This window comes from Oncorhynchus mykiss, chromosome 7 (assembly GCF_057628025.1).
Source record: "Oncorhynchus mykiss isolate SJ-2025 chromosome 7, ASM5762802v1, whole genome shotgun sequence".
In the NCBI taxonomy this organism is placed as follows: domain Eukaryota; kingdom Metazoa; phylum Chordata; class Actinopteri; order Salmoniformes; family Salmonidae; genus Oncorhynchus; species Oncorhynchus mykiss.
The window spans coordinates 7,011,971-7,037,458 of NC_143028.1; the positions used below are offsets into that span (position 1 = coordinate 7,011,971).

At 46.5% G+C, this 25,488-nt stretch overlaps 1 protein-coding gene across 1 annotated transcript; it reads right to left on the minus strand.

Moving 5' to 3' along the window:
* Position 1: 1 nt before the first annotated feature.
* On the minus strand, positions 2-25,213 carry LOC110528827 (obscurin-like protein 1). The gene is made up of 25 exons (XM_090240079.1): positions 24,701-25,213; positions 19,739-21,193; positions 15,150-15,419; positions 14,671-14,931; positions 14,086-14,391; positions 13,686-13,952; positions 13,206-13,481; positions 11,969-12,083; positions 11,526-11,686; positions 11,092-11,364; positions 10,570-10,845; positions 10,009-10,284; positions 7,923-8,198; positions 7,362-7,637; positions 6,712-6,981; positions 6,217-6,483; positions 5,807-6,076; positions 5,280-5,546; positions 4,348-4,614; positions 3,663-3,775; positions 3,337-3,493; positions 2,875-3,036; positions 2,617-2,721; positions 2,153-2,416; positions 2-1,092 (listed from the first exon to the last, which is right to left on the minus strand). The coding sequence occupies exons 2-25, from the start codon at positions 21,072-21,074 to the stop codon at positions 815-817; spliced, it is 6,789 nt and encodes a 2,262-aa protein (XP_090096205.1). The 5' UTR covers positions 21,075-21,193; positions 24,701-25,213; the 3' UTR covers positions 2-814.
* Positions 25,214-25,488: the final 275 nt, after the last annotated feature.

A 25,488-nucleotide genomic window follows, 5' to 3' on the forward strand; every position in this document is an offset into this window, starting at 1 on the left:
GGATTATTCATGTGATTTATGATTGAATAGCTGTAACGTAGTTTGGACAGTCTTTTTATCATACCAATTGTATTGAACTGTTCAATTATATCTTCCATAAATACAACAGAATCAAATAACCAGTGCAGGTGCTTTTGTGTTCAGGCAGTCTATCCTCAGCAATACAAAAAGCCACGATTTGACATTGAAGCACATTCAAAAGTAACAATGATTGTAAGCTCTATCCTAAGATATTGTCTGACGGTTTTATTGGATAAAAACCTTCATTCAAACTATGGATGTCAGTATTTAATGTCAGTGGGGAAAATATAACATATTTAGAAAAACTTTAACTTAATTATAGAATTAAAATGTTCATTTCCAATCAATATATTTTCAAAATAAATATGTGTAACAGATGTGTACAATTGATTTATATCCATACACACAGGCATTCATACCCACCATTATAACCCATTCTAACACCTTCAGACAAGTGTTGCATACCGATTTGACCTTTAGACCTGACTGGAATCCATCCTTCTTAACATTTCTCTCCAAGGTTACTTTCTGCCCTTTACAACTGACTGAAGATCAGCTTTGCTCATAACCCCAACCATTGAGTAAAACAAAACTGATCCTGAAACAGTTGTTTGGGGCTTAAGTACCACATTTCATCATCACATTCCACTTTTCTGTCTCGCTCATTACATGCAGCTTTACTAGATCAGATAGACCGCATTCTTATATAGTACATTCAAACCCTAAAACAGTCTCAGACGTTCAATTCCTGATCATAACAGAATCAACATTTCCCATTCTCTCCCCCTTGCCTCTACTTCCACATCACGTTCAGTTTGGCGCTGCTCTTGGCCTTTCCCATGGCGAAGGTAACCGTCCCGCTCATGTCTGGTCTGGTCTGTTTCAGGTTCAGTTTGTGGACGGTCCCGTGGTTCTCTAAGCGGACATCAGGGCTGGACTGGATGGTCTCTCCGTTCAGAGTCCAGACTGGGGGCCTGCTGATGGCCACGGACACCTCACACTGGAAACAGGCCTGGTCAGGAGCCGTCACCGCCACATCCTCCAGCTCTGTCTCTATCACCAGGGACTGGGCTGGAGAGGCAAGGGGATGGAGGGTTAAAAGAGATGGGTCACCTTTTCCACAAAAGGTCAGGAACATCATTCTGTGTGTGAGGGAGAGAGAGAAATGTGAAAAGGGTAAGGTGAGAGATTGAGGGGAATAAAGTGACAGAGAGAAATGTGAAAAGGGTAAGGTGAGAGATTGAGGGGAATAAAGTGACAGAGGGACATGTGAAAAGGGTAAGGTGAGAGATTGAGGGGAATAAAGTGACAGAGGGACATGTGAAAAGGGTAAGGTGAGAGATTGAATTAAAGTGACAGAGGGACATGTGAAAAGGGTAAGGTGAGAGATTGAATTAAAGTGACAGAGGGACATGTGAAAAGGGTAAGGTGAGAGATTGAGGGGAATAAAGTGACAGAGGGACATGTGAAAAGGGTAAGGTGAGAGATTGAGGGGAATAAAGTGACAGAGAGAAATGTGAAAAGGGTAAGGTGAGAGATTGAGGGGAATAAAGTGACAGAGGGACATGTGAAAAGGGTAAGGTGAGAGATTGAGGGGAATAAAGTGACAGAGGGACATGTGAAAAGGGTAAGGTGAGAGATTGAATTAAAGTGACAGAGGGACATGTGAAAAGGGTAAGGTGAGAGATTGAGGGGAATAAAGTGACAGAGAGAAATGTGAAAAGGGTAAGGTGAGAGATTGAGGGGAATAAAGTGACAGAGGGACATGTGAAAAGGGTAAGGTGAGAGATTGAGGGGAATAAAGTGACAGAGGGACATGTGAAAAGGGTAAGGTGAGAGATTGAGGGGAATAAAGTGACAGAGGGACATGTGAAAAGGGTAAGGTGAGAGATTGAATTAAAGTGACAGAGGGACATGTGAAAAGGGTAAGGTGAGAGATTGAGGGGAATAAAGTGACAGAGGGACATGTGAAAAGGGTAAGGTGAGAGATTGAGGGGAATAAAGTGACAGAGGGACATGTGAAAAGGGTAAGGTGAGAGATTGAATTAAAGTGACAGAGGGACATGTCAAATAACAGCAACAATATGTCAATACAGACATATTGTTTTACAAGAAACCACCATCCACTCACCTTCCACCAGGAGTTGGGCTGTGGACGTGTGCTCCCCAACCTCTATACTATAGGTACCCTCGTCCTCTACAGTCGCCTCGTGGATGGTCAGTTTATGGTAGCAGCCGTCACTGTGGATCTCTAGCCTATCAGAAGACACCAGCTCTGCCTTGCCTCTGTACCATGTGAGTTCACAGCGCGGCGTGGACACGGTGCAGTCCAGAATCACGCGGTGCTTCTCCAGAGCTGTGCGGTCTCTCAGAGGCTTCACGATAGACACGGGGCCTCTGTGAAAAAATATAAGAGAAGTGCAGATATTTCAGTGAAGAGAACTGATTTGAGGTCAGATCATGGACATAGGGAGTTCTGTCACCCACAACAGAGGTTTGGGTTTCTGTCTGCTTATAAGAACTGATGTCAGATCAGCTGGAGTATCACACAGAGATAGGTGAGGTAGAACTGCAGCCCGGTAGGTGAAGCCCTACCTTCCACCTCTAGGTAGGCTGTTGATTCTGTCTGTTTGGTCACAAAGCGGACCTCCCCAGAATCCTCAGCTTTAACGTTGCACATGAGAAGGAAGTGTTTGGTCCCTGAAGGAATAAACACAGACATGGAATTTCAATGTTTATTCTATTATTTATTTGACCTTTACCAGCTATGTCAATTAAGACCAAATTATTCACCGCAATCATGAAGTTTAACAGTTATGGATTAACTGATTGATTGACTGATGTATCACTAACCCTCTGTGCGTATCTTGATGGTGCTAGTGGGTCGTATCTTGTGTCCATCCTTGTACCACTCCCCAGTCACGTCCTCCATGGACACCTCACACATGAACACAGCATTCTGGTCCTCCTGGACATACAGGTCCTCCAGCCCGTGTAGCACCTCCACTTCAGGCTCTGTGGAGGGAGATTGGAAGATTGGTTCAACATATTGGAACATTGGAACGTAGTAACAGTGTACAAACGTAACCGTGCCAACAATGGAAGAGCATTAGTCACGCAGCCATGACCTCTAGGTGGCAGTAGCACGCAGTACAAGGTTGGCTGTGTTGGCCTGTTTCAGCCTTCCTGTCCCTATAACTGAACACTAGAGGTCAACGAAGAGTACCGTTGGTGAGAGTACTGAGATGTTTTACATGCACTTGAAATGAAGACCGTTCTGCAGTGACTTGATAAGGAGAGTGTACAGTATATTACCATAGACCTCCAGGTTACAGGATGTATTGAGATCTCCTACGTCACAGGTGTAGGTGCCTGCATCAGAGAGGCTACACTGCAGCAGCTGACAGAACCTCTTCCTCCCCATGGAGTAAATACGGTACTGGGTCTTCCCTGGCTTCAGCTCTGTCCCATTCTACAGTCAAGAAGAAAGACAGGGGAGACAACATTATTACCGTATTCTCAGGGATAGACAACATTTAATGAGATCAAACGGTTTTCTTCCTGTCTGTGCCTTTTGTACATAACATGGTAATACACTACTGACACAAATGCAGCAGGTCTATTGGTTGTACATCTATTACCTTCAGCCACCTGACCTCCACGTTCTGTCTGGACAGCTCACACTCCAATGTGGCAGGAGAGCCCTGCTCCAGTCTCATGTCTACCAGCTTCTTCATGATAGTCACTGGAGTCTCTGGGAAAGAACAACAACATGGAATATATGTTCTTTACTATAGCATCCAATCCAGACACAGCTCTCCAGGGTCAAAGACCCCTGTATTAGATAACTGGATATTCATGATGATGTTCTTGACCCTCAACCCTCTCCCTCCCTCTCTATCTCTGTACCACAAACGCTGTCTCGACCTCTGAATGATCGGCTATGAAAAGCCAACTGACATTTACTCCTGAGGTGCTGACCTGTTCTACCCTCCACATTACAACCACTGTGATGATTATTTGACCCTGCTGGTCATCTATGAACGTTTGAACATGAAGAACGATCTGGCCTTAATGGCCATGTACAGTTATGGTCTCCACCCGGCACAGCCAGAAGAGGACTGGCCACCCCTCAGAGCCTGGTTCCTCTCTAGGTTTCTTCCTAGATTCCTACCTTTCCAGGGAGTTTTTCTTAGTCACCGTGCTTCTATATCTACATTGCTTGCTGTTTGGGGTTTTAGGTTCGGTTTCTGTACAAGCACTTTGTGTAAAAAGGGCTTTATACATATTTTTGATTGATTATTGATGATGATGATGATACCTCACCCTTGACAGTCAGCCTGGCAGAGGTCCGGACTCCCTCCGCAGAGAAGACGATGGTGCCCGTGTCCTCCAGGGTAAGGTTGGACAGGGTGAGTCCGTGGACCAGTCCGTTGCAGCTCACCCGCCAGTGGTTGCTGGGTTTGACCCGGATGCCGTCCTTCTGCCAGAAGCCCTCCACGCCAGTGTGAGACAGCTCCACCTCGAAGGAGGCCGTCTCCCGCTCAAACGTGTCCGTCTCCGCCAGACCCTTACGGATGGCGATCTTACGGGCTGTAGAGGTAGCGATATTGACAGATGGTTAAAATATAACATACCTAAAGCCAGGAGACATTTTTTGCCTATAATAATAGTCTATGGGCTATTATTGTAAGATGACATACCAACATTTCATCATACATCTCTCACCCACAGGGCATTACCCATTGTTATTTTAGTGCCTGACGGCTGGCGGCACCATACATGATAGTGAAGGCCAACATTAATTGCAGCTGTTGTTGACAGCTACTATATATAAAGGCACAGTAAATGTAGTTGCAAATAGAATCCAGGACTCAAACTGTTGTTTTATTAGCTAAGCATAACAGGACACTGCCATAGTGTTGAAGACTTTGGTTCATTACTCTAACTGATGAAATCCTATTCATATCAATAATAATAAACTGGGTGGTTTCGAGTCCTGAATGCTAATTGGCTGACAGCCATGGTATATCAAACCATATACCATGGGTATGACAAAAAAAATATTTGTATTGCTTAGTTACGTTGGTAACCAGTTTATAATAGCAATAAGGCACCTCGGGGGCTTGTGGTAAATGACCAATATTATTGAAGACTTTGGTCAATATAAATGACCAATATACCACAGCTAAGGGCTGTATCTGATGAAATCATATCCTTATCAATCAGTATGACATGGGGTCTGGACATTGTCTTACGCTCCACGTTGAGTTTGACCTGCGTGCGGTCGTGCAGGGTTTCACAGCGGTAGGTTCCGCGGTCAGAGAGGTTGAGGTTGCAGATGGTCAGGCTGCGTTTGCGTCCGCTCTGGCCAAGGGTGTGTCGGGGTCCTGGCTGGATGACCACACCCTGCCTCATCCACTGGACCTCACCCGTGTCCAGACTGACCTCTGTTTCCATGGTAGCGTCTCCGTACTCCTCAGCCATCACCGCCTCCATCTTCTTAGTGAAGGTCACCTGAGCTTCTGGATAATGCCGGAAGGACAAAACATGACTGTTAAAGGGATGGTTCACTAAGAATACACATTTGTATGATAATCCACTTCCTTAGGCTTTGTTTGAGTTATTTATGTAGGTATGTTGACTGAGAACACTTTCTCATTTACAGCAACAACCGTGTGAGAGTCGCCTGCTCCCATCTGACACTCAGGTCAAGCTAAACAAGTGCATCTCCATTTGAAAGTATTTGCCATATAAATTTGACCCAGGTCAGCTGTGGACTAACCCTGTACTTTGAGGGTGGCCTTAGACACGTTCCCCTCAGCCTCCACTGTGATCTTAGAGGAGTCCAGGATCTGACAGCTCTTGATCACCAGGGTGTGACACAGGCCGTTCTGCGTTGCCTGGAAACGGTCACCCATGACGACGAGCTCGCCGTCCATCCCCCACACCAGCTGCACGTCCTCTGGCGACACCACGCACTTGAAGGTGGCGTCCTCTCCCTCTAACACCATGGTGTTGTGGAGCTCTGTCAAGAACTCTACCACGCGGGGCACTGGGGGGGACGAGGGGAAAGGGAGAGAAGGAAAGAAAAACTAATGAAGGGCTCGAAGGTTTGTTGATTAATTTAATCAGGGGTATTAATTCTGGGCTGGAACCAAATCCTGCACCCATTTTGAGGGCTGTACTACTTACTCTCAACTCTGAGCCTGGCGGCGGTGCGGTCGTCCTTGGACTCGCAGGCGTACTCCCCCGTGTCCTCCCTGGTCAGCCTGTGGATGGTCAGGCTGCGTTCTACGCCGTCGGCCCGGATGGTGAACCTCCGGCTGGGGACGATCTCCACGCCGTCCTTCAGCCACTGGACGTCCGCCTTGGGCTTACACACCTCACAGCGTATGGTCACCATGCCGTCCGCATGGGCCACGGTGTCGTGGAGCGGCTTGGCAAACTTCACCCTCATCTCTGAGACCACAAGTGAGAGAGAGCTGTTAAGATTGGTGATACCTTCTATCGCCCTCTGAAACACCATTCATAGTCATTCACAACAGCATTTTTCTGTCACCTTTTCTTATTGGGATTTGGCTTATAGCATCATATTAACCTCGGTTGGTTAAAGAAACACAGTGCTCCCTGATCTACAGCTACTATATAATTAGATAAAGACAGAATGGGAACATGGAAGTTAAAAACCTTTGACTAGCAGACTGAAATGCATCTCGTCTGTGTTGGCGTCTACTGTGTACTCTCCGCTGTCCGACCGTCTCAGCGGGTCAATGGTAAGGAACCGGGTGGCTCCTTCGACCCCCGTGTGGAAGCGGTCCCCTATGACGGGCGTCCAGTCCTTGAGCCAGCGAACGGGAGCGTTCTCCTTAGACACGACCCCCATCAGCGTCACGCTCTCTGCCTCATAACCTGTGATGATGTTCACTGCCTGTTTGTCTACGAAGGTGACAGGGGAGTCTGGGAGAGAGAGTAAGAGAGAATAAAGAATGAGGTGTAAAAGGAAAGGCTCACACCCTATGTAAAAGGCTCACACCCTATAGTATATAGTATACATTTTAAAGTTAAAGTTCATTCCACTGTAGACGGTCTCGTTTCGACTTAATTTGATCACTCTTTTGTTGATTGAGAATTTTCCTGCACAAAAGGTTTTCTAAAGTGTGTAATTTCCACTTTAAAATGTCAGACTTAATTTACACGAACGAAAAATGTATCAACTCCTAATTCACATTTCCTGTTTCTACAGGATTATTTTCCTGCTGTAGCGAACTGGCTCAAATTAAGTTCCTACATCTGTAAGACTGTAAACACCCTTTTGTCCATATAGCCCAGCTGATTACCTTGGATCTTCACCATGGTGACCATCTTGTCATCGATAGCATCACACATGTACTTCCCAGAGTCGGAGGGCAGGATGTCAGAGAGGATGAGTTTCCTCAGCGTGCCGTAGCTCTCGATGTAGGTCCGGTCATCGCTAGTCAGCTGTCTGTCGTTACAGTACCACTGGACAGGGGCATTGGCCCGGGACACCTCACAGGCCAGGATCAGGTCGTCCCCGGCAACCATCTCCTGGTAGTCTGCGTCCTCAGAGTTCCCCAGGATGGTCACTGGAGGCTCTGGAGAAGGAGGAAGAGACTTACGTTTTTTTGTTGATTTAAATCAGATGCAGTTTTCATAGATATTATCAATATGTTAACAGCTCCACCTTGCACTCTGAAAGGCTAGGAGGAATTATTTTCACCATAGTCCTTAGTTTTACACCTATCCAATCCTCTAAGATCTCTACAAGTACGTAGGGGTAAGGGGTAGGGGATGAGGGGTAGAGGTATGGGGTAGGTGGTAGGGGCTAAGGTTTAGTGGATAGCAGATAGGACTTGATTTGTGATTAGGTGATTCTTTACCTTGCACAGTGACATGGAAGGTGATGTTGTCATCTCCGGCATCAAGGAAGTAGTCTCCGCAATCTTCCAGCTCAGCGTTAAGGATCACCAGGGAGCGGAACGCTCCTTCTTCCTCCTCATAGAACCTCTCGTCCTTGTTTAACCGGCGGCCATCTTTGTACCACTTAGCGACGGCATTGGCCCTGGAGAGTTCACACTCCAACTCGATGTCATCAGAGGGCAGGGACTTGACCTCTGTCTTGACTTCTGACCTATTCACAATCTTCACGGGGGGCTCTGGAGGGAGAATGTTCCCATTTGGAGAGTCAATTCCATTTGAATTCAGTCAATTTAGGACATGAAATCCTCACTTACAGTGCCTTGCGAAAGTATTCGGCCCCCTTGAACTTTGCGACCTTTTGCCACATTTCAGGCTTCAAACATAAAGATATAAAACTGTATTTTTTTGTGAAGAATCAACAACAAGTGGGACACAATCATGAAGTGGAACCACATTTATTGGATATTTCAAACTTTTTTAACAAATCAAAAACTGAAAAATTGGGCGTGCAAAATTATTCAGCCCCCTTAAGTTAATACTTTGTAGTGCCACCTTTTGCTGCAATTACAGCTGTAAGTCGCTTGGGGTATGTCTCTATCAGTTTTGCACATCGAGAGACTGACATTTTTTCCCATTCCTCCTTGCAAAACTGCTCGAGCTCAGTGAGGTTGGATGGAGAGCATTTGTGAACAGCAGTTTTCAGTTCTTTCCACAGATTCTCGATTGGATTCAGGTCTGGACTTTGACTTGGCCATTCTAACACCTGGATATGTTTATTTTTGAACCATTCCATTGTAGATTTTGCTTTATGTTTTGGATCATTGTCTTGTTGGAAGACAAATCTCCGTCCCAGTCTCAGGTCTTTTGCAGACTCCATCAGGTTCTCTTCCAGAATGGTCCTGTATTTGGCTCCATCCACCTTCCCATCAATTTTAACCATCTTCCCTGTCCCTGCTGAAGAAAAGCAGGCCCAAACCATGATGCTGCCACCACCATGTTTGACAGTGGGGATGGTGTGTTCAGGGTGATGAGCTGTGTTGCTTTTACGCCAAACATAACGTCTTGCATTGTTGCCAAAAAGTTCAATTTTGGTTTCATCTGACCAGAGCACCTTCTTGCACATGTTTGGTGTGTCTCCCAGGTGGCTTGTGGCAAACTTTAAACAACACTTTTTATGGATATCTTGAAATGGCTTTCTTCTTGCCACTCTTCCATAAAGGCCAGATTTGTGCAATATACGACTGATTGTTGTCCTATGCACAGAGTCTCCCACCTCAGCTGTAGATCTCTGCAGTTCATCCAGAGTGATCATGGGCCTCTTGGCTGCATCTCTGATCAGTCTTCTCCTTGTATGAGCTGAAAGTTTAGAGGGACGGCCAGGTCTTGGTAGATTTGCAGTGGTCTGATACTCCTTCCATTTCAATATTATCGCTTGCACAGTGCTCCTTGGGATGTTTAAAGCTTGGGAAATCTTTTTGTATCCAAATCCGGCTTTAAACTTCTTCACAACAGTATCTCGGACCTGCCTGGTGTGTTCCTTGTTCTTCATGATGCTCTCTGCGCTTTTAACGGACCTCTGAGACTATCACAGTGCAGGTGCATTTATACGGAGACTTGATTACACACAGGCGGATTGTATTTATCATCATTAGTCATTTAGGTCAACATTGGATCATTCAGAGATCCTCACTGAACTTCTGGAGAGAGTTTGCTGCACTGAAAGTAAAGGGGCTGAATAATTTTGCACGCCCAATTTTTCAGTTTTTGATTTGTTAAAAAAGTTTGAAATATCCAATAAATGTCGTTCCACTTCATGATTGTGTCCCACTTGTTGTTGATTCTTCACAAAAAAATACAGTTTTATATCTTTATGTTTGAAGCCTGAAATGTGGCAAAAGGTCGCAAAGTTCAAGGGGGCCGAATACTTTCGCAAGGCACTGTATGTATATTTTTCAGTTTTTGCATTAGTATTTTTATAATCTCCTGATTGAATTCAAATGGAATTGTGTGAAAACAAAGTACCATTCACCTCCAACCATCTCTTACCTGACACCTTGACCTGGAAGTCGATGAGGTCATCTGAGGCAAGACAGGTGTATTTCCCAGAGTCCCCCGGGGCGGGCGTGCGGATGGTGAGGCGGCGGATGAGTCCATCCTCAGTGATGGTGACATCACTGCTCTCCTCCACCTCTCCTCCATCCTTCATCCAGATCACCTCAGCGTTGAACCGCGACACCTCGATCTCCAGGACGATGGGGTCTCCAGAGAAACAGTCCATTACGTCAGACATGGTTTCAGAGCGGGCCAGCTTCACAGGAGGCTCTGAGAAGAGGGGATTTATATGATGGTTCATTTCTATTCTTTGAACAGAATATTGCAATATGGGAAATTAGCAGACAGCAGAAAGCAATACATCAAAACAACATAAATAAGATACCTAAAATCGAACTTATTTTTTTTAAATCATAGTGAACAGTTATATTAATTATATTATGTATGTCCATTCATCTCACATAGTTGAAAAATACAAAATCAAAGATTGAAATACTTAACCCTGGCATAACTAAACCTCTTACGCTGAACAGAGTTAGCTCACTGACCACATACCTGTAATAGTGACCAGCCATGTGACCGAGTCATCCTCTGTGTCACACACATACTCTCCTGTGTCCTCCACAGTGGTCGTGGGGATGACCAGTGTCCTGTGGGCTCCCTGGACCTCCAGGATGAGAGAGGCACTCTCCTCCACCTCCAGCCCATCTCGGTACCAGCGTACCTGGGCATCAGGCTGGGAGATCTCGCAGCTGAGCTCCAGCCTCTCAGAGGTCAGGCTGGTCAGCTCCAGCTCAGACTCAGTGGGGGAGACGATTCGCACCGGAAGCTCTGAGAAAGGGAGAACAACTTGCATTTAAAAGGAAGCGATTAAAAAATATATATATATTTAAATAGAAGTTTGGATATGAAATAGTCTGACATAAGATTAAATTGTGTAATAGTGTAAAAAAGGTAAATTAATTAGTTGTCTTCTGATAAGGGGGATTGGTTTGGTAGGAGACCCCAAAACATTTAAAACGATTACACTACCACTCACAACAAATGAACCAGGTATGGAACCTTGGAGTATCTTACCTGTGATGGTGACCTGGAAGAACACAGAGTCTCCATCCGTGTCGCAGACGTACTCTCCGGAATCTTCTGCCGAGCCGCAGAGGACGGTCAGCCTCCTGTACGGTCCCTCGGACGTCAGCTGGATGTTCTCCGTCTCCAGGACCTGAAGGCCGTCCTTAAACCAGTGGACCTCACCACTGGAGCGGGACAGCTCACACTGCAGGACCATCTGCTCAGAGATATGACCCTCCATAATCACGTCCTCCTTGGGCTCCACGATCATCACTGGAGGCTCTTAGTTTCAGCAAGGGAAAAGGAGAATATGAATGAGCATATTCTACCACCAGGATAGGATAATTGATGTTTGCATCATCATCAAAGTCTCATCTTTGCTCAACACAATGGAGTCAACTTCACCTGTTACATGACATGTAGGGCTAGTGTACAGTACATACCTTTGATGTTGACAGTGAATGAGAGGCTGTTGTCTCCTGACTGACAGCTGTAGGTTCCTGCGTCTGAGGTCTCAGCACAACGGATGATCATTCTCCTCATGGTGCCCTCTGTTTGAATAGTGATGTTATCACTGGCCTGGACCTCAACCCCATCCTTATACCTGGAGGAAGGTCATGACGGACAGGACAATGAACCTTCAGTATTGTTGATTAGTTGAATCGGGTGTGAGGGTGTTTGGCTGGAACAAAAGCCTGAACCCAACTGGCCAACACGGCTCTCGCAATTGTTGAAACTTCATAATAAGCCTACTTATATTTTTTACAGTCGGAACATGATCAGATCCCACTAAATTAACGATATTCTAAGCAGAAATGACTCCAAATCATAAAGGATAATGACATCCAGTTTATGTTTCCTAGCGGTGTGTATGTTAGCTGTGTACCAGGTAGCGTTGGCGTCCTCTCTGGAAACCTCACAGGTGAGCACCACAGGATCCAGCTCCATGGCAGACTTCTGGAGCTCCTCCTCCGGGACCTCACTGAACTGCACAGGGGGACCTGGTGGGGGAGGGAGAGAGGGGGAGCGGGAGGTTGGATGATCATGGTTAGAGTTAGCGTTTGGTTGTGGTTTGGAGGAGGAGGCTTGCTGGGTTGGAGGGGTTGGAGTGAGTAGTGGAGTGTTTTGTTACAGTGTGATCAAACTAAGCATGCTCTTCCAGAGGTTTGTTCAGATACATATCAGAAAGATCAGGACAGTGAGTGAGAGGAAAGAAATGGGGGTGAAAAACAGGTTAGAGAAGACTTTCAGAACAGAAGCCATCACACTGGGTTACAGGACCAAGAGAATCCTGTCAATAACAACAACAACAACAACAACAGAATATGACTTGCCGGCACAGAGGAAGTACAACACAGTATTAGGATTCCCTCAGAGAAAACACAGAACAACGATCTCCGTTGTTCACCTTTGACCTCCACCTGAAACACACTGACATCATCAGCTGTCCGACACGTGTAAACACCCGAGTGGGAGAAGTCAGGCGATTGGATAATCAGCGTATGCCCATCCTTCTGAAAGTCTACACCAGGCAGGTTGAAGATCTGCTCACCATCTTTGTACCAGTAGACCTGGGTATATAGGTCTGATAAGTCACAGTGGAGAACGATGGGCTCGCCAGCCTCAGCGGCCTTGGTCCTCTCCTCTTCAGGGAGGTGGGAGAACATGGCTCCCACAGCTAGGGGTGTTATGGGTGATTGGTTAAGGTGGCAGATATGGGATGCTCAGTTAGCTTGGGTGATCGTCAGCGTGAATCAGTATGACATCATGGCTGATGGTTGAAGAAATTCATGTGAAATTGTGAATTCAAAGAGATGCTCAAACTTCTGAAAAACCTCCAGTATAGAAAGTTGAACATTTCTGGTTGAGAGTGCATGTTAATTTTATTTTCCTTTATTTAACTAGGCAAGTCAGTTAAGAACAAATTCTTATTTTCAATGACGGCCTAGGAACAGTGGGTTCAGGGGCTGCCTGTTCAGGGGCAGAACGACAGATTTGTACCTTGTCAGCTCGGGGGTTTGAACTTGCAACCTTGCGGTTACTAGTCCAACGCTCTAACCACTAGGCTACCCTGCCGCCCCAATGATCTCCATGACGACCAAACGTGACATACAGCAACTCACCTTCAACCTCCACGTTGAATTTGATGACATCACCCATCGTCTTGCATGTGTATACGCCAGAGTCGGTGAACTCAGCCGATTGGATAACAATCCTCCTCATGTTGCCTTCTGATTGGATGTTGAGGCCATCTGTCACCTGTAGCTCCACCCCATCCTTGAACCAGCCCACGCTGGCTGAGGGGTGGGACACCTCACAGTACAGGACCACAGGGTCACCAGTCTCCACCCTCTTGTTACTGTCTGACTCTGACATTGGGCTGAACTTCACCACCGCAGCTGGAATGGAATCATTACCAAAAAATATGTACAAGCAGTATTCAGTATTCTAATATCATGCAATTGCATATCATTACAGTACAAACAAGCCTAATGTAAATGTTAAAACAGTCCTTGTTATAAGGCCTCCTCAATACAGATTGTCTAGCTTGACGCCATTATCATGTTATTTCTCTTTACACTCCACCGTTCTCCAACACCTACCTTGAACCTTGAGAACCGCTGAGTCTCTGACTCCGTTGGCGATGAAGGTGACCTCTGCCTCGTGGTCTTCCACCTTGGTGCTGTGGATTACCAGGGAGTGCTGTGTCTTGGCCTGTTGGATAGAGTAGTGTTGGCTATCCTGTAGCTGGGTGCTGTTCAGGAACCAGGTGCCCGTCACCATCACTGACAGATCGATGGAGAATAGGGCGTCCTCCCCCTCCGTCACCTCACAGCCCTGGAGAGGGGTCCTGATCTTGGGACCTGGCACTGAGAGGTGAGAGTTCAAAACTAGTGACATCAAATACATTTCCATAGCTGCAGGGTACACAAATACCATAGTGCATGACAGCCTTTCATCCCTGATCACATCAACATGGTTTCTCTCCAATTCAGCACTCACCAAGATGGACGACTTTAGGGAACTCCACGTGTCCACTACGACCATACTTATTGATGCAGCAGACACGGAAGCGGTAATCGCCCTCGCACGGCACGCTATCGCCCATGACCTCTGCGGAGGTCGCCGTGTCGGAGGTCGCACACCTCAGCCACTCCTGTGATCCCACTCCCTGTCTCTCCAGGACATAGACGGAGCGCGTGGTGGTTTGGCTGGTGGGGGCCGGCTCCCAGGAGAGGAGCACGCTGTTGGGCCTGTCCACATCCATCTCCACCCCCACTGGACAGATGGGAGGGCTGTGTCTGGCAGCTGTGGAGAAAACCAAAACAGGGGGAAAGGTACATAGTAGGTGAGCAACGGTTGCCATAATGCTTGTAGCCTGTCGTACGTTTGTTAGTCTCTAGCAGCTACATTAGGAAATGTTGCACAGTATAGCTGGAGTTTTCACCTTACCCGTTCTAGCCCTTTCGGATCTACATGGGTAAATCCCCAAAAAGTTAACTGTGTACTTGACGATTAAACTTTGATTTGATTTGGAAAGTCCCTAAGTAAGAGGCCAAGGGTCACTTTGGTCAACATCCTCCTTACCTTTGACTCTGAGCCGGGACGAGGTCTTGGATCTTCCCACAACGAAGGTCACGACCCCAGTGTCCCCGTGGCAGACGTTGACGAACACCAGCATGTGGGTTTTACCAAAGGACTTGAGGATAGTCTGGTGGTTCTCGCGTAGCTTCAGGCCATCTTTGAACCAGTGGACATCCATGTTCTCCTCCTCTACCTCCACACAGAACACTGCGTTCTCCCCCTCCAACACGTCTAGTTTTCGAGAAAGTTTTTTAACAATTGTGCCTGTGGGTAAGAAAGAGAGTTGAGGGTCATGTACTGTATGGCTGTATATTCGGGAGGAAAATCATTGGGTTTATAGAAAATAATTTCAAAACATAAAAAAACATACAAAATGATTTTTGTCAATAGTTCTGATGCTCAAAGATGTATTTTTTAGACTGTATTAAATGAGTGAATGATACACTGCCATACTTCTTCCATACTATAAGACGTCTACCTACCTTTGACGGCCAGCTCAGCGATACTCTTCCCTCCATCAGGCATCTCACAGAGATAGACCCCATCGTCGTCCGCTCCTACATCTCGGATAGTGAGCCTGCGCCTGGTTCCGTTCTGCTCTATGCCGTATTTACCACCTGGCTGCAGTCTCTGGTCCTCCAAGTACCAGGCAGTAGGGATGCCCTCATTAGGTACCTCACACTCCAACACGGCCATGCCTCTCTCTCTCACCTCCACGTCTTGCAGAGACCGCCTGAACCGCACCGCTGGAGCTGCACACGGGTGGAAAGGGAGGTAGTTGTGGATTGTATGCGCTATGTCTAGTATTTTTACAGTGCTTTAGGCACATTTTAGGTTGTTTTTACAGTGCTTTAGGCACATTTTAGGTTGTTTTTACAGTGCTTTAGGCACATTTTAGGTTGTTTTTACAATGCTTTAGGCACATTTTAGGTTGTTTTTACAGTGCTTTAGGCACATTTTAGGTTGTTTTTACAGTGCTTTAGGCACATTTTAGGTTGTTTTTACAGTGCTTAACCCACATTTTAGGTTGTTTTTACAGTGCTTTATGTACATTTTAAGTTGTTTTTACAGTGCTTAACCCACATTTTAGGTTGTTTTTACAGTGCTTTATGTACATTTTAGGTTGTTTTTACAGTGCTTAACCCACATTTTAGGTTGTTTTTACAGTGCTTAACCCACATTTTAGGTTGTTTTTACAGTGCTTTAGGCACATTTTAGGTTGTTTTTACAGTGCTTAACCCACATTTTAGGTTGTTTTTACAGTGCTTAACCCACATTTTAGGTTGTTTTTACAGTGCTTTATGTACATTTTAAGTTGTTTTTACAGTGCTTAACCCACATTTTAGGTTGTTTTTACAGTGCTTTATGTACATTTTAGGTTGTTTTTACAGTGCTTTACGCACATTTTAGGTTGTTTTTACAGTGCTTTATGAACATTTTAGGTTGTTTTTACAGTGCTTAACCCACATTTTAGGTTGTTTTTACAGTGCTTAACCCACATTTTAGGTTGTTTTTACAGTGCTTAACCCACATTTTAGGTTGTTTTTACAGTGCTTAACCCACATTTTAGGTTGTTTTTACAGTGCTTTTTACAGTGCTTAACCCACATTTTAGGTTGTTTTTACAGTGCTTAACCCACATTTTAGGTTGTTTTTACAGTGTTTTAGGTACATTTTAGGTTGTTTTTACAGTGCTTTATGTACATTTTAGGTTGTTTTTACAGTGCTTTATGTACATTTTAGGTTGTTTTTACAGTGCTTTAGGCACATTTTAGGTTGTTTTTACAGTGCTTTAGGCACATTTTAGATTGTTTTTACAGTGCTTTAGGCACATTTTAGGTTGTTTTTACAGTGCTTAACCCACATTTTAGGTTGTTTTTACAGTGCTTTAGGCACATTTTAGGTTGTTTTTACAGTGCTTAACCCACATTTTAGGTTGTTTTTACAGTGCTTTAGGCACATTTTAGGTTGTTTTTACAGTGCTTTAGGCACATTTTAGGTTGTTTTTACAGTGCTTAACCCACATTTTAGGTTGTTTTTTACAGTGTTTTAGGCACATTTTAGGTTGTTTTTACAGTGCTTTATGTACATTTTAGGTTGTTTTTACAGTGCTTTAGGCACATTTTACGTTGTTTTTACAGTGCTTTATGTACATTTTAGGTTGTTTTTACAGTGTTTTAGGCACATTTTCGGTTGTTTTTACAATGTTTTAGGTACATTTTAGGTTGTTTTTACAGTGCTTTATGTACATTTTAGGTTGTTTTTACAGTGCTTTAGGCACATTTTAGGTTGTTTTTACAGTGCTTTAGGCACATTTTAGGTTGTTTTTACAGTGCTTTATGTACGTTTTAGGTTGTTTTTACAGTGCTTTAGGCACATTTTAGGTTGTTTTTACAGTGCTTTAGGCACATTTTAGGTTGTTTTTACAGTGCTTTAGGCACATTTTAGGTTGTTTTTACAGTGCTTTATGTACATTTTAGGTTGTTTTTACAGTGCTTTAGGCACATTTTAGGTTGTTTTTACAATGTTTTAGATACATTTTAGGTTGTTTTTACAGTGCTTAACCCACATTTTAGGTTGTTTTTACAGTGCTTTATGTACATTTTAGGTTATTCCAGTCATTGGTTGAGTTTTGATCAAGGTATAACATTTCATGAGCTCGTGAGCACATTTCATGAGCACAATTCATGACTTATGGTATGATTGACTGCAGGATTTCAACAAACAGTAATTTCAGCTACATTTCAAGTAAACTTTTAGGGTTATTTCTACCAATCCATTGACATTGCTGTGGACTTTGGCCATGGTCAACATGGTTAACATGGTTAACAACACAGTAGAAAATCTGTATTCAGGACACATACAGGACACATACCTCAGCTCATGATTCAGTCTCTAAATATAGGGACACACGGAGGCAGTGGGGTGGGCAGGGGAGACATGCAGGAGGTAGGGAGAGAAGGGAAGCTAGGGGGAGAGGGGAAGAAGGGAAGCTAGGGGGAAGAGACTGGGGGAGTTAGGGACACACAGAGGCAGTGGGGTGGGCAGGGGAGACATGCAGGAGGTAGGGAGAGAAGGGAAGCTAGGGGGAGAGGGGAAGAAGGGAAGCTAGGGGAAAGAGACTGGGGGGAGGTAGGGACACACAGAGGCATTGTGGTGGGCATGGGGTGCAGGAGGTAGGGGGAGAAGGGAAGCTAGGGGGAGAGGGGAAGAAGGGAAGCTAGGGGAAAGAGACTGGGGGGAGGTAGGGACACACAGAGGCATTGTGGTGGGCAGGGGAGACATGCAGGAGGTAGGGGGAGAAGGGAAGCTAGGGGGAGAGGGGAAGAAGGGAAGCTAGGGGAAAGAGACTGGGGGGAGGTAGGGACACACAGAGGCATTGGGGTGGGCAGGGGGTGCAGGAGGTAGGGGGAGAAGGGAAGCTAAGGGGGAAGAGATTAGGGGGGGGGGTAGGGACACACAGAGGCATTGGGGTGGGCAGGGGGTGCAGGAGGTAGGGAGGTAGGGGGAGAAGGGAAACTAGGGGGAAGGGGGAAGAGACTAAGGGGGAGGTAAGGGTAGGAAGAGGGAGGTAGGGTTAGGAAGACCCATGTTTATCTCCACCTATCAAGACTCTATGGCAATAGCTCCCTGGTAGATTAGGGATGTGGATGCCTAGACGAGACAGATACCATTTAATTTACGTAGCCAGCTGACTCAGTGTGCTGTGCTATGGCTGGATCACCCAGGGATTATCCTATAATGATGACTAAACAATTACCAATTACGAGGGTGACTCAACTGGGATCTTTTAGCAATGCATGTCCACAATCTACTGAACTCTGTACAGAGCAATTAGTTGTAACAGCTGAAGATCTAAATCTCTCTCTATGGCATTTCTATGACGTAAGTAACATTGTGGCAAACCCTCATGCTAGTCAGGAACATACAGTACGTACTCATGCTAGTCAGGAACATACAGTACGTACTCATGCTAGTCAGGAACATACAGTACGTACTCATGCTGGTCAGGAACATACAGTATGTACTCATGCTGGTCAGGAACATACAGTACGTACTCATGCTAGTCAGGAACATACAGTACGTACTCATGCTAGTCAGGAACATACAGTACGTACTTATGCTAGTCAGGAACATACAGTACGTACTCATGCTGGTCAGGAACATACAGTACGTACTCATGCTGGTCAGGAACGTACAGTACGTACTCATGCTAGTCAGGAACATACAGTACGTACTCATGCTAGTCAGGAACATACGGTACGTACTCATGCTGGTCAGGAACATACAGTACGTACTCATGCTAGTCAGGAACATACAGTACGTACTCATGCTAGTCAGGAACATACGGTACGTACTCATGCTAGTCAGGAACATACGGTACGTACTCATGCTAGTCAGGAACATACTGTTCCTGACTAGCATGAGGGTTTGCCACAATGTTATTCCTTCAAAATGATGATCAAATTAGACAGGTGCTTTCATCGTCTCAATCAAACCTGATTGTTGATCATCATGGCGAAGGAATTAATTAAGGAAAGAATGATGGTACAGATGTAGGATCTTAATTTCTTTAACCTTCATTTAACTAGGCAAGTCAGTTAAGAACAAATTCTTATTTACAATGACGGCCTTGTAACAGTGGGTTAACTGCCTTGTTCAGGGGCAGAACGACAGATTTTTACCTTGTCAGCTCAGGGAATCGCTCTAGCAACCTTTCAGTTACTGGCCCAAAGCTCTAACCACTAGGCTACCTGCCGCCCCAATTTGACTACCCTGTTGCAGGAGAACTTTCCAGCAATGCAGGAAATTAAAAACTTGTAGTGTATTTGAGGTTTAAAAAGGCTTCTGAAATTTGTAATTTCCACTTTGAAATTCAAGACTTGATTTTTCCTTGTGAAAAATGGGTCATCCCCTACAAAAATGTCCATTAATTATAATCCACATAATAATTCACATGTCCTGTTACTGCAGGATTATTTCCCTGCTGTAGAAAACTGGCTCAAATAAAGATCCTACATCTGTAAGAAAGAAAAGAAAAGAGAAGTCCTGAAACACTGCTAAAGCCCTACCTTTGACAGTCAGGTAAACAGAGCTGAGGGTGTGTCCCAGAGCGTTGGACGCAGCACACACGTACAGCCCTGTGTCCTGATGTTTACAGTACATCACTTTGAGCGTGTAGTAACCCTCTCTGTCCTCAAACAGAAGGTGACGCCTCCCAGCCTCTAGCGGCGCTCCGTCCTTCTTCCAGATGATCTCAGGCTTAGGTTTCCCTGTCACGAAGCAGCGGAACTTAGCATGTTTCCCCTCCGACACCGCAAATTTCTTCACATTGGCAGAGTTCAGATTGGGCTCGTCCGGCTGTCTCGACAAACCGTGTCTTCCCATCCTGTGCCTCATACCATGAGGTGATGTCTGCCCGTTGCTGTGCCCATTTGACGTGGACGCCCCGCTCTCCTGCCGTTCCGGGACGAGCTCCACAAGCAGCACTGCGCCCGCCAGCGCCCCTCCTTGATTGTTATGGGCTCTGCAGGTGTAGACACCCCCGTCGGGCATCCGCGTCCGGAAGATCTTCAGCTGGAACCAGCCTCCGTCCTGGCTGCTGACGTTGAAGTGGGCGCTCTCGAAGATGTCGCTCAGCGTCTTCCCGTCCTTCTCCCACACCACCTGGGGCAGAGGGTTGCCCGACAGCTTACAGGAGAAGGCTGCGTCCTCGCCCCGGTCCACCCTCAGGGAGAGGGGCTTGATGAGGAAGTGAGGTCTGTCGTCTGACAGCAGGGGCTCCCCTTCATAGCACTGCTTCTTTTTCTCCCGCTCACTCTCCTCTCCATTTTCCTTCTCTACCTCTCCGCTCTGTTGGTCTACCGCTCCGCTCTGTTGGTCTACCTCTCCATTCCTCTGCTCTACCTCTCCATTCTGTTGCCCTCCATACTCCCTGTTCTCTTGCTGTCTATATTCCCCATTCTGGTTCTGTTGCCCTCCATACTCCCTGTTCTGTTTCCTTCTAAACTCCCCATTCCGTTGCCCCCCTAACTCTCCATTCTCCAGCCTGGTTTGCTGCACCCCATTGACCTCTGTCTGTTTCTGTACCCCTTCCCGCTCCTGACTGTTCCCCTCCACCTTCAGTGTGGCAGGGGCGCACGTCTCACCCACGGTGTTACTGGCCTTGCAGATATACTGGCCTGCGTCCTCCAGCCTGACCCCAGTGATGTGTAGGAAGTAGGCCTGGCCCTCCTCTGACAGCCTGTAGCGTCCCTCTGACAGGATCTGTACATTCTTCTTCTCCCAGACCACCTCGGGACGAGGGTCGCCGCCAATCTTGCATTGCAGGACGGCGTCCGTGCCACACTGTGCCGCCACGGGACGCGAGTAGCCCAGTACACGGGGGGCACCACCGAATATGTCCATGTTGGCTTCCTGCGTCTGTCTCAGTCCCTTCTTCTCACTCTGATGGGCAAAACAAATGGAGTCCGTAGTAGAAGTCTCTTGTAGATTGTGTCACACGGTCGTCTCTACCGCATATCAAACTGCAGAGAGAAGATATGAGTCGTAGTACATTAATAATACAGTTACCACATAACCCTCACACAGTATCTAGTGATGTCTTTTATACATAATTTAGCAATAAGGCCCGAGGGGGTGTGGTATATGGCTAATATAACACGGCTAAGGGCTGTTCTTCCGCACAACGCAACACGGAGTGCCTGGACACAGCCCTTAGCTGTGGTATACTGGCCATATTTCACAAACCCCTGAGGTGCCTTATTGCTATTATAAACTGGTTACCAACGTAATTAGAGCAATAAAAATACATGTTTTGTCATACCCGTGGACCTTATAGTCTGATATACCACGGCTGTCAACCAATCAGCATTCAGGGCTTGAACCACCCAGTATATAATGCCTTATATACAGCCCATCAGCTTTGTCTTGGAATAAGTACTACAGCCTTTCACTCTGAATGTTCTGCAAATAGTGGACACTGCTTTGTGATAACAGAAGGACATTGAATACAGCCCCAAGCTGAAGGACAGTGTCACATTCACTGTCTTCAAACTCCATGTCATAGATGAGCCAAGGCACAGTGTGCATGTAATTCCACATATTTTAATAAAGTGAAACTCTCACGAAAAAACTGGTAAACAGAAACCGAAAGTGATGCAACCGTGGCTCACACAAACACACACAGAAAATAAATAATTACCCACAACCTTAGGTGGGAAAAAGGCTGCTTAAGTATGATTCACAATCAGAGACAACGATTGACAGCAGCCTCTGATTGGTGACCACACTTGGCCAAAAACAAAGAAATAGAAAACATAGAATCCCCACCCAAATCACACCCTGACCTAACCAAATAGAGAAATAAAACTTCTCTCTAAGGTCAGGGCGTGACAGTACAGCCCCCAAAGGTGCGGACTCTGGCCGCAAAACCTGACTCTATAGGGGAGGGTCCGGGAGGCATCTATCCTAGGTGGCCGCTCCGGTTCGGGACGTAGTCCCCGCTCCGCACGCTGATCCCTCCACTTCCGTGGAACTGGACAGTGGATCGTTGCCGGAGACTCCGGACCGTGGATCGTTGCCGGAGGAACCGGACCATGGTTCATCGCCGGAGGCTCTGGATTGGGAACCCCGCTGGAGGCTCCGGACTGCAGACCGTCGCTGCAGGCTCCAGACTGGGGACCATCGCTACAGGCTCCGGACTGGGGACCGTCACTGGAGGCTCTGGACTGGGGACCGTCGCTGGAGGCTCCGGACTGGGGACAGTCGCTGGGGGCTCCGGACTGGGGACCGTCGCTGGAGGCTCCGGACTAGGGACCGTCGCTGGAGGCTCCGTGCCCTCGATTTTCACTGCAGGCCATGGATCATCACTGGAGGCTTCATGCCATGGATTATCACTGGAGGCTTCGTGCTATGGATCATCACTACAGGCTCCGGGCCATGGATCATCATTGGAGGCTTCGTGCCATGGATCATCACTACAGGCTCCGGGCCATGGATCATCATTGGAGGGTTCGTGCCATGGATCATCACTACAGGCTCCAGGCCATGGATCATCACTGGAGGCTTCATGCCATGGATCATCACTACAGGCCCCGGGCCATGGATCATCACTGGAGGCTTCATGCCATGGATCATCACTACAGGCCCCGGGCCATGGATCATCACTGGAGGCTTCATGCCATGGATCATCACTACAGGCTCCGGGCCATGGATCATCACTGGAGGCTTCGTGCCATGGATCATCACTAGAGGCTTCGTACGTGGATCCGGAAAAGGTCTCACTGGACTGAGGAGACGTACTGGAAGACTGGTGCGTGGAGCTGCCACAGGGCTTACCAGACTGGGGAGACATACTGGAGGCCTGGTACGTGGAACTGGAACAGGTCTCACCGGACTGGGGAGATGCACTGGAAGCCTGGTGCGTGGAGCAGACACTGGATACACTGGGCCGTGCACAACCCGTCCTGGCTGGATGCCCACTTCCACCCGGCAAATGCGGGGAGCTGGCACAGAGCGCACCGGCCTGTGAATGCTCACTGGAGACACAGTGCGCATCACCGCATACACGGTGCCTGACCGGTGCCTGACCGGTTACATGCTCCCCGAGGTAAGCACGGGAGTTGGCTCAGGTCTAAACCCTGACTCTGCCAATCTCCCCATGTGCTCCCCCCAAAAAAATTATTTGGGGGAGCTGCATCTCAGACTTCCATGACCGGGTCTTGTCCCCTGCCATAATCTCCTCCCTGGTCCAGCTCGTCCTCCAAGTTGACACGCTGCTTGGTCTTTTTGTGGTGGGTAATTCTCACATTCACTGTCTTCAAACTCCATGTCATAAATAAGCCAAGGCACAGCGTGCATGTAATTCTACATATTTTATAAAGTGAAACTTTCATAAAAAAACCAGATAAACAGAAACCGAACGTGACGCAACAGTGGCGCACACAAACACACACAGAAAATAAATAATTACCCACAACCTTAGGTGGGAAAAAGGCTGCCTAAGTATGATTCCCAATCAGAGACAACGATAGACAGCTGCCTCTGATTAGGAACCACACTTGGCCAAAAACAAAGAAATAGAAAACATAGAATGCCCACCCAAATCACACCCTGACCTAACCAAATAGAGAAATAAAACGTCTCTCTAAGGTCAGGGCATGACAGACAGTGCTTTCTCCTCAGTCTAGTGGTGTTGACCCAGTAAAACAACCCATGATAATGTATCTGAGAGTAAAGTGGAGGTTTGAATTGACAGTAAAGTAGAGTCTCAGTCAGAACCAAACAGACCACAGCCCTCCCAGCTGGTGCTGTAGCTCAGCCAGAGGAGTATTTCAAGTAGTCTGTCCAAATAAAGACCCTGCCTGGAGGACTTGATAACAGAAAATCCACACAGTAACATACAGTATGTACGCCTTTACTCTCCAACATAAGAGTTACTTTACACTAAAGGGAAAATATGATACCTCCTGGGATTTTTGGATTACTGTTGATGTGCTACCTTACCTGAGAGACAGTCACAATCTGAATGCCCACAGGGATTGGGATCAGGAAAAGGGAACTCTAGAAATGCCTAATACTTGCTGTCATTGTTGCTATACTAGTAACCACCTATCAGGTTCAACTATAGCTTTCCAAATGCATTGTGGTGCAGTTGATGATCCTATAGTTTGTATATAGCAGCTCTGGCATGCAGGGGCTATTTCCCAATACAGAGATAACTCTCTCTCTCTCTTACACGTGAACACATGGCATTTGATACTGCAGCCAATGTGTCTAGGTGCTGCAGTATATTCCCTCCAAAAGGCTGTCATACAGTACATTCTACTGGATCATGCCATTGACCCAGTTATCTATTTGGTTACCATGGGGGCAAAGATCCTGTTGATAAAGAAGCTCTTTTATCGACTTCCAGTGTTCTCCAAGAGTTGCTGCATTTCCTCTTCCCTCTCATAGGTGAGGTGAAATGATACACAATCCGCGTCGCTTAAATAATGATACAATCGTACAAACTATGATAATCAGAAACTTACCAGTGATTCTAGAGTGACACTTCCTCTGTTCCACATTGACAATATAGCCCAGAAATTAAAGCCACTCTTCAGAATCTCCTCCCAGGGTTCAAGAAGACTTGGACCCCTTTGATTGGAATGACACTTGACCCAGGTGTAAGTCTGGTTCAGAGTCCCTTAAAATGGCCGCCGTCTGCTCTGTCCGGTAGGGATATATTTCCCGTTCTCAGTGGTCTGCTGCAGTCCTGCTCTATCACTAAGACAATAATGTCTCTCAAGATGTCCTGACTGAATAAAAGCTAAATGAGTGTCTTGATCAAGTGCAATCCTCAAACAGCATCAAACAGATCCACAGCTCTCAAGGCTCGTTCTGTTGCTGTATCTGTCCATCCAGTGAGGTGGCTGTGGCTTCTGGAACTGGTGGGGGTCTGGAGCTCCGGTACAGGGACCACACAATCCACTCTGACTGCCTGCTGGTTTGCGTCACCCGGGCCTAAGGCGTGTCAATGTCAGGGAGAGAGGGAGAGAGAGAGAAAGGGGGAGGGAGATGAACAACCGTTAAATGCTTGTGCAGCTGCTGCCCTGCCGCTGCTAGCCGCCCCTAAAAATACCACAGGTTTTGATGACAGCCAGTCAGATAAGTCTTGGCCCTCCATTCACAGACCCTACAGGAGCTAAAGATAGACAGAAGCACTGAGCAGCACTGCTCTGTGACTGATCAATCAGCTTCCTAGAGATCCTCTGTTTAATCTCCACAGAGGACACCCCACCTGCCAAGACAGTGACTCCCGGGATCAAGCACACTAGCT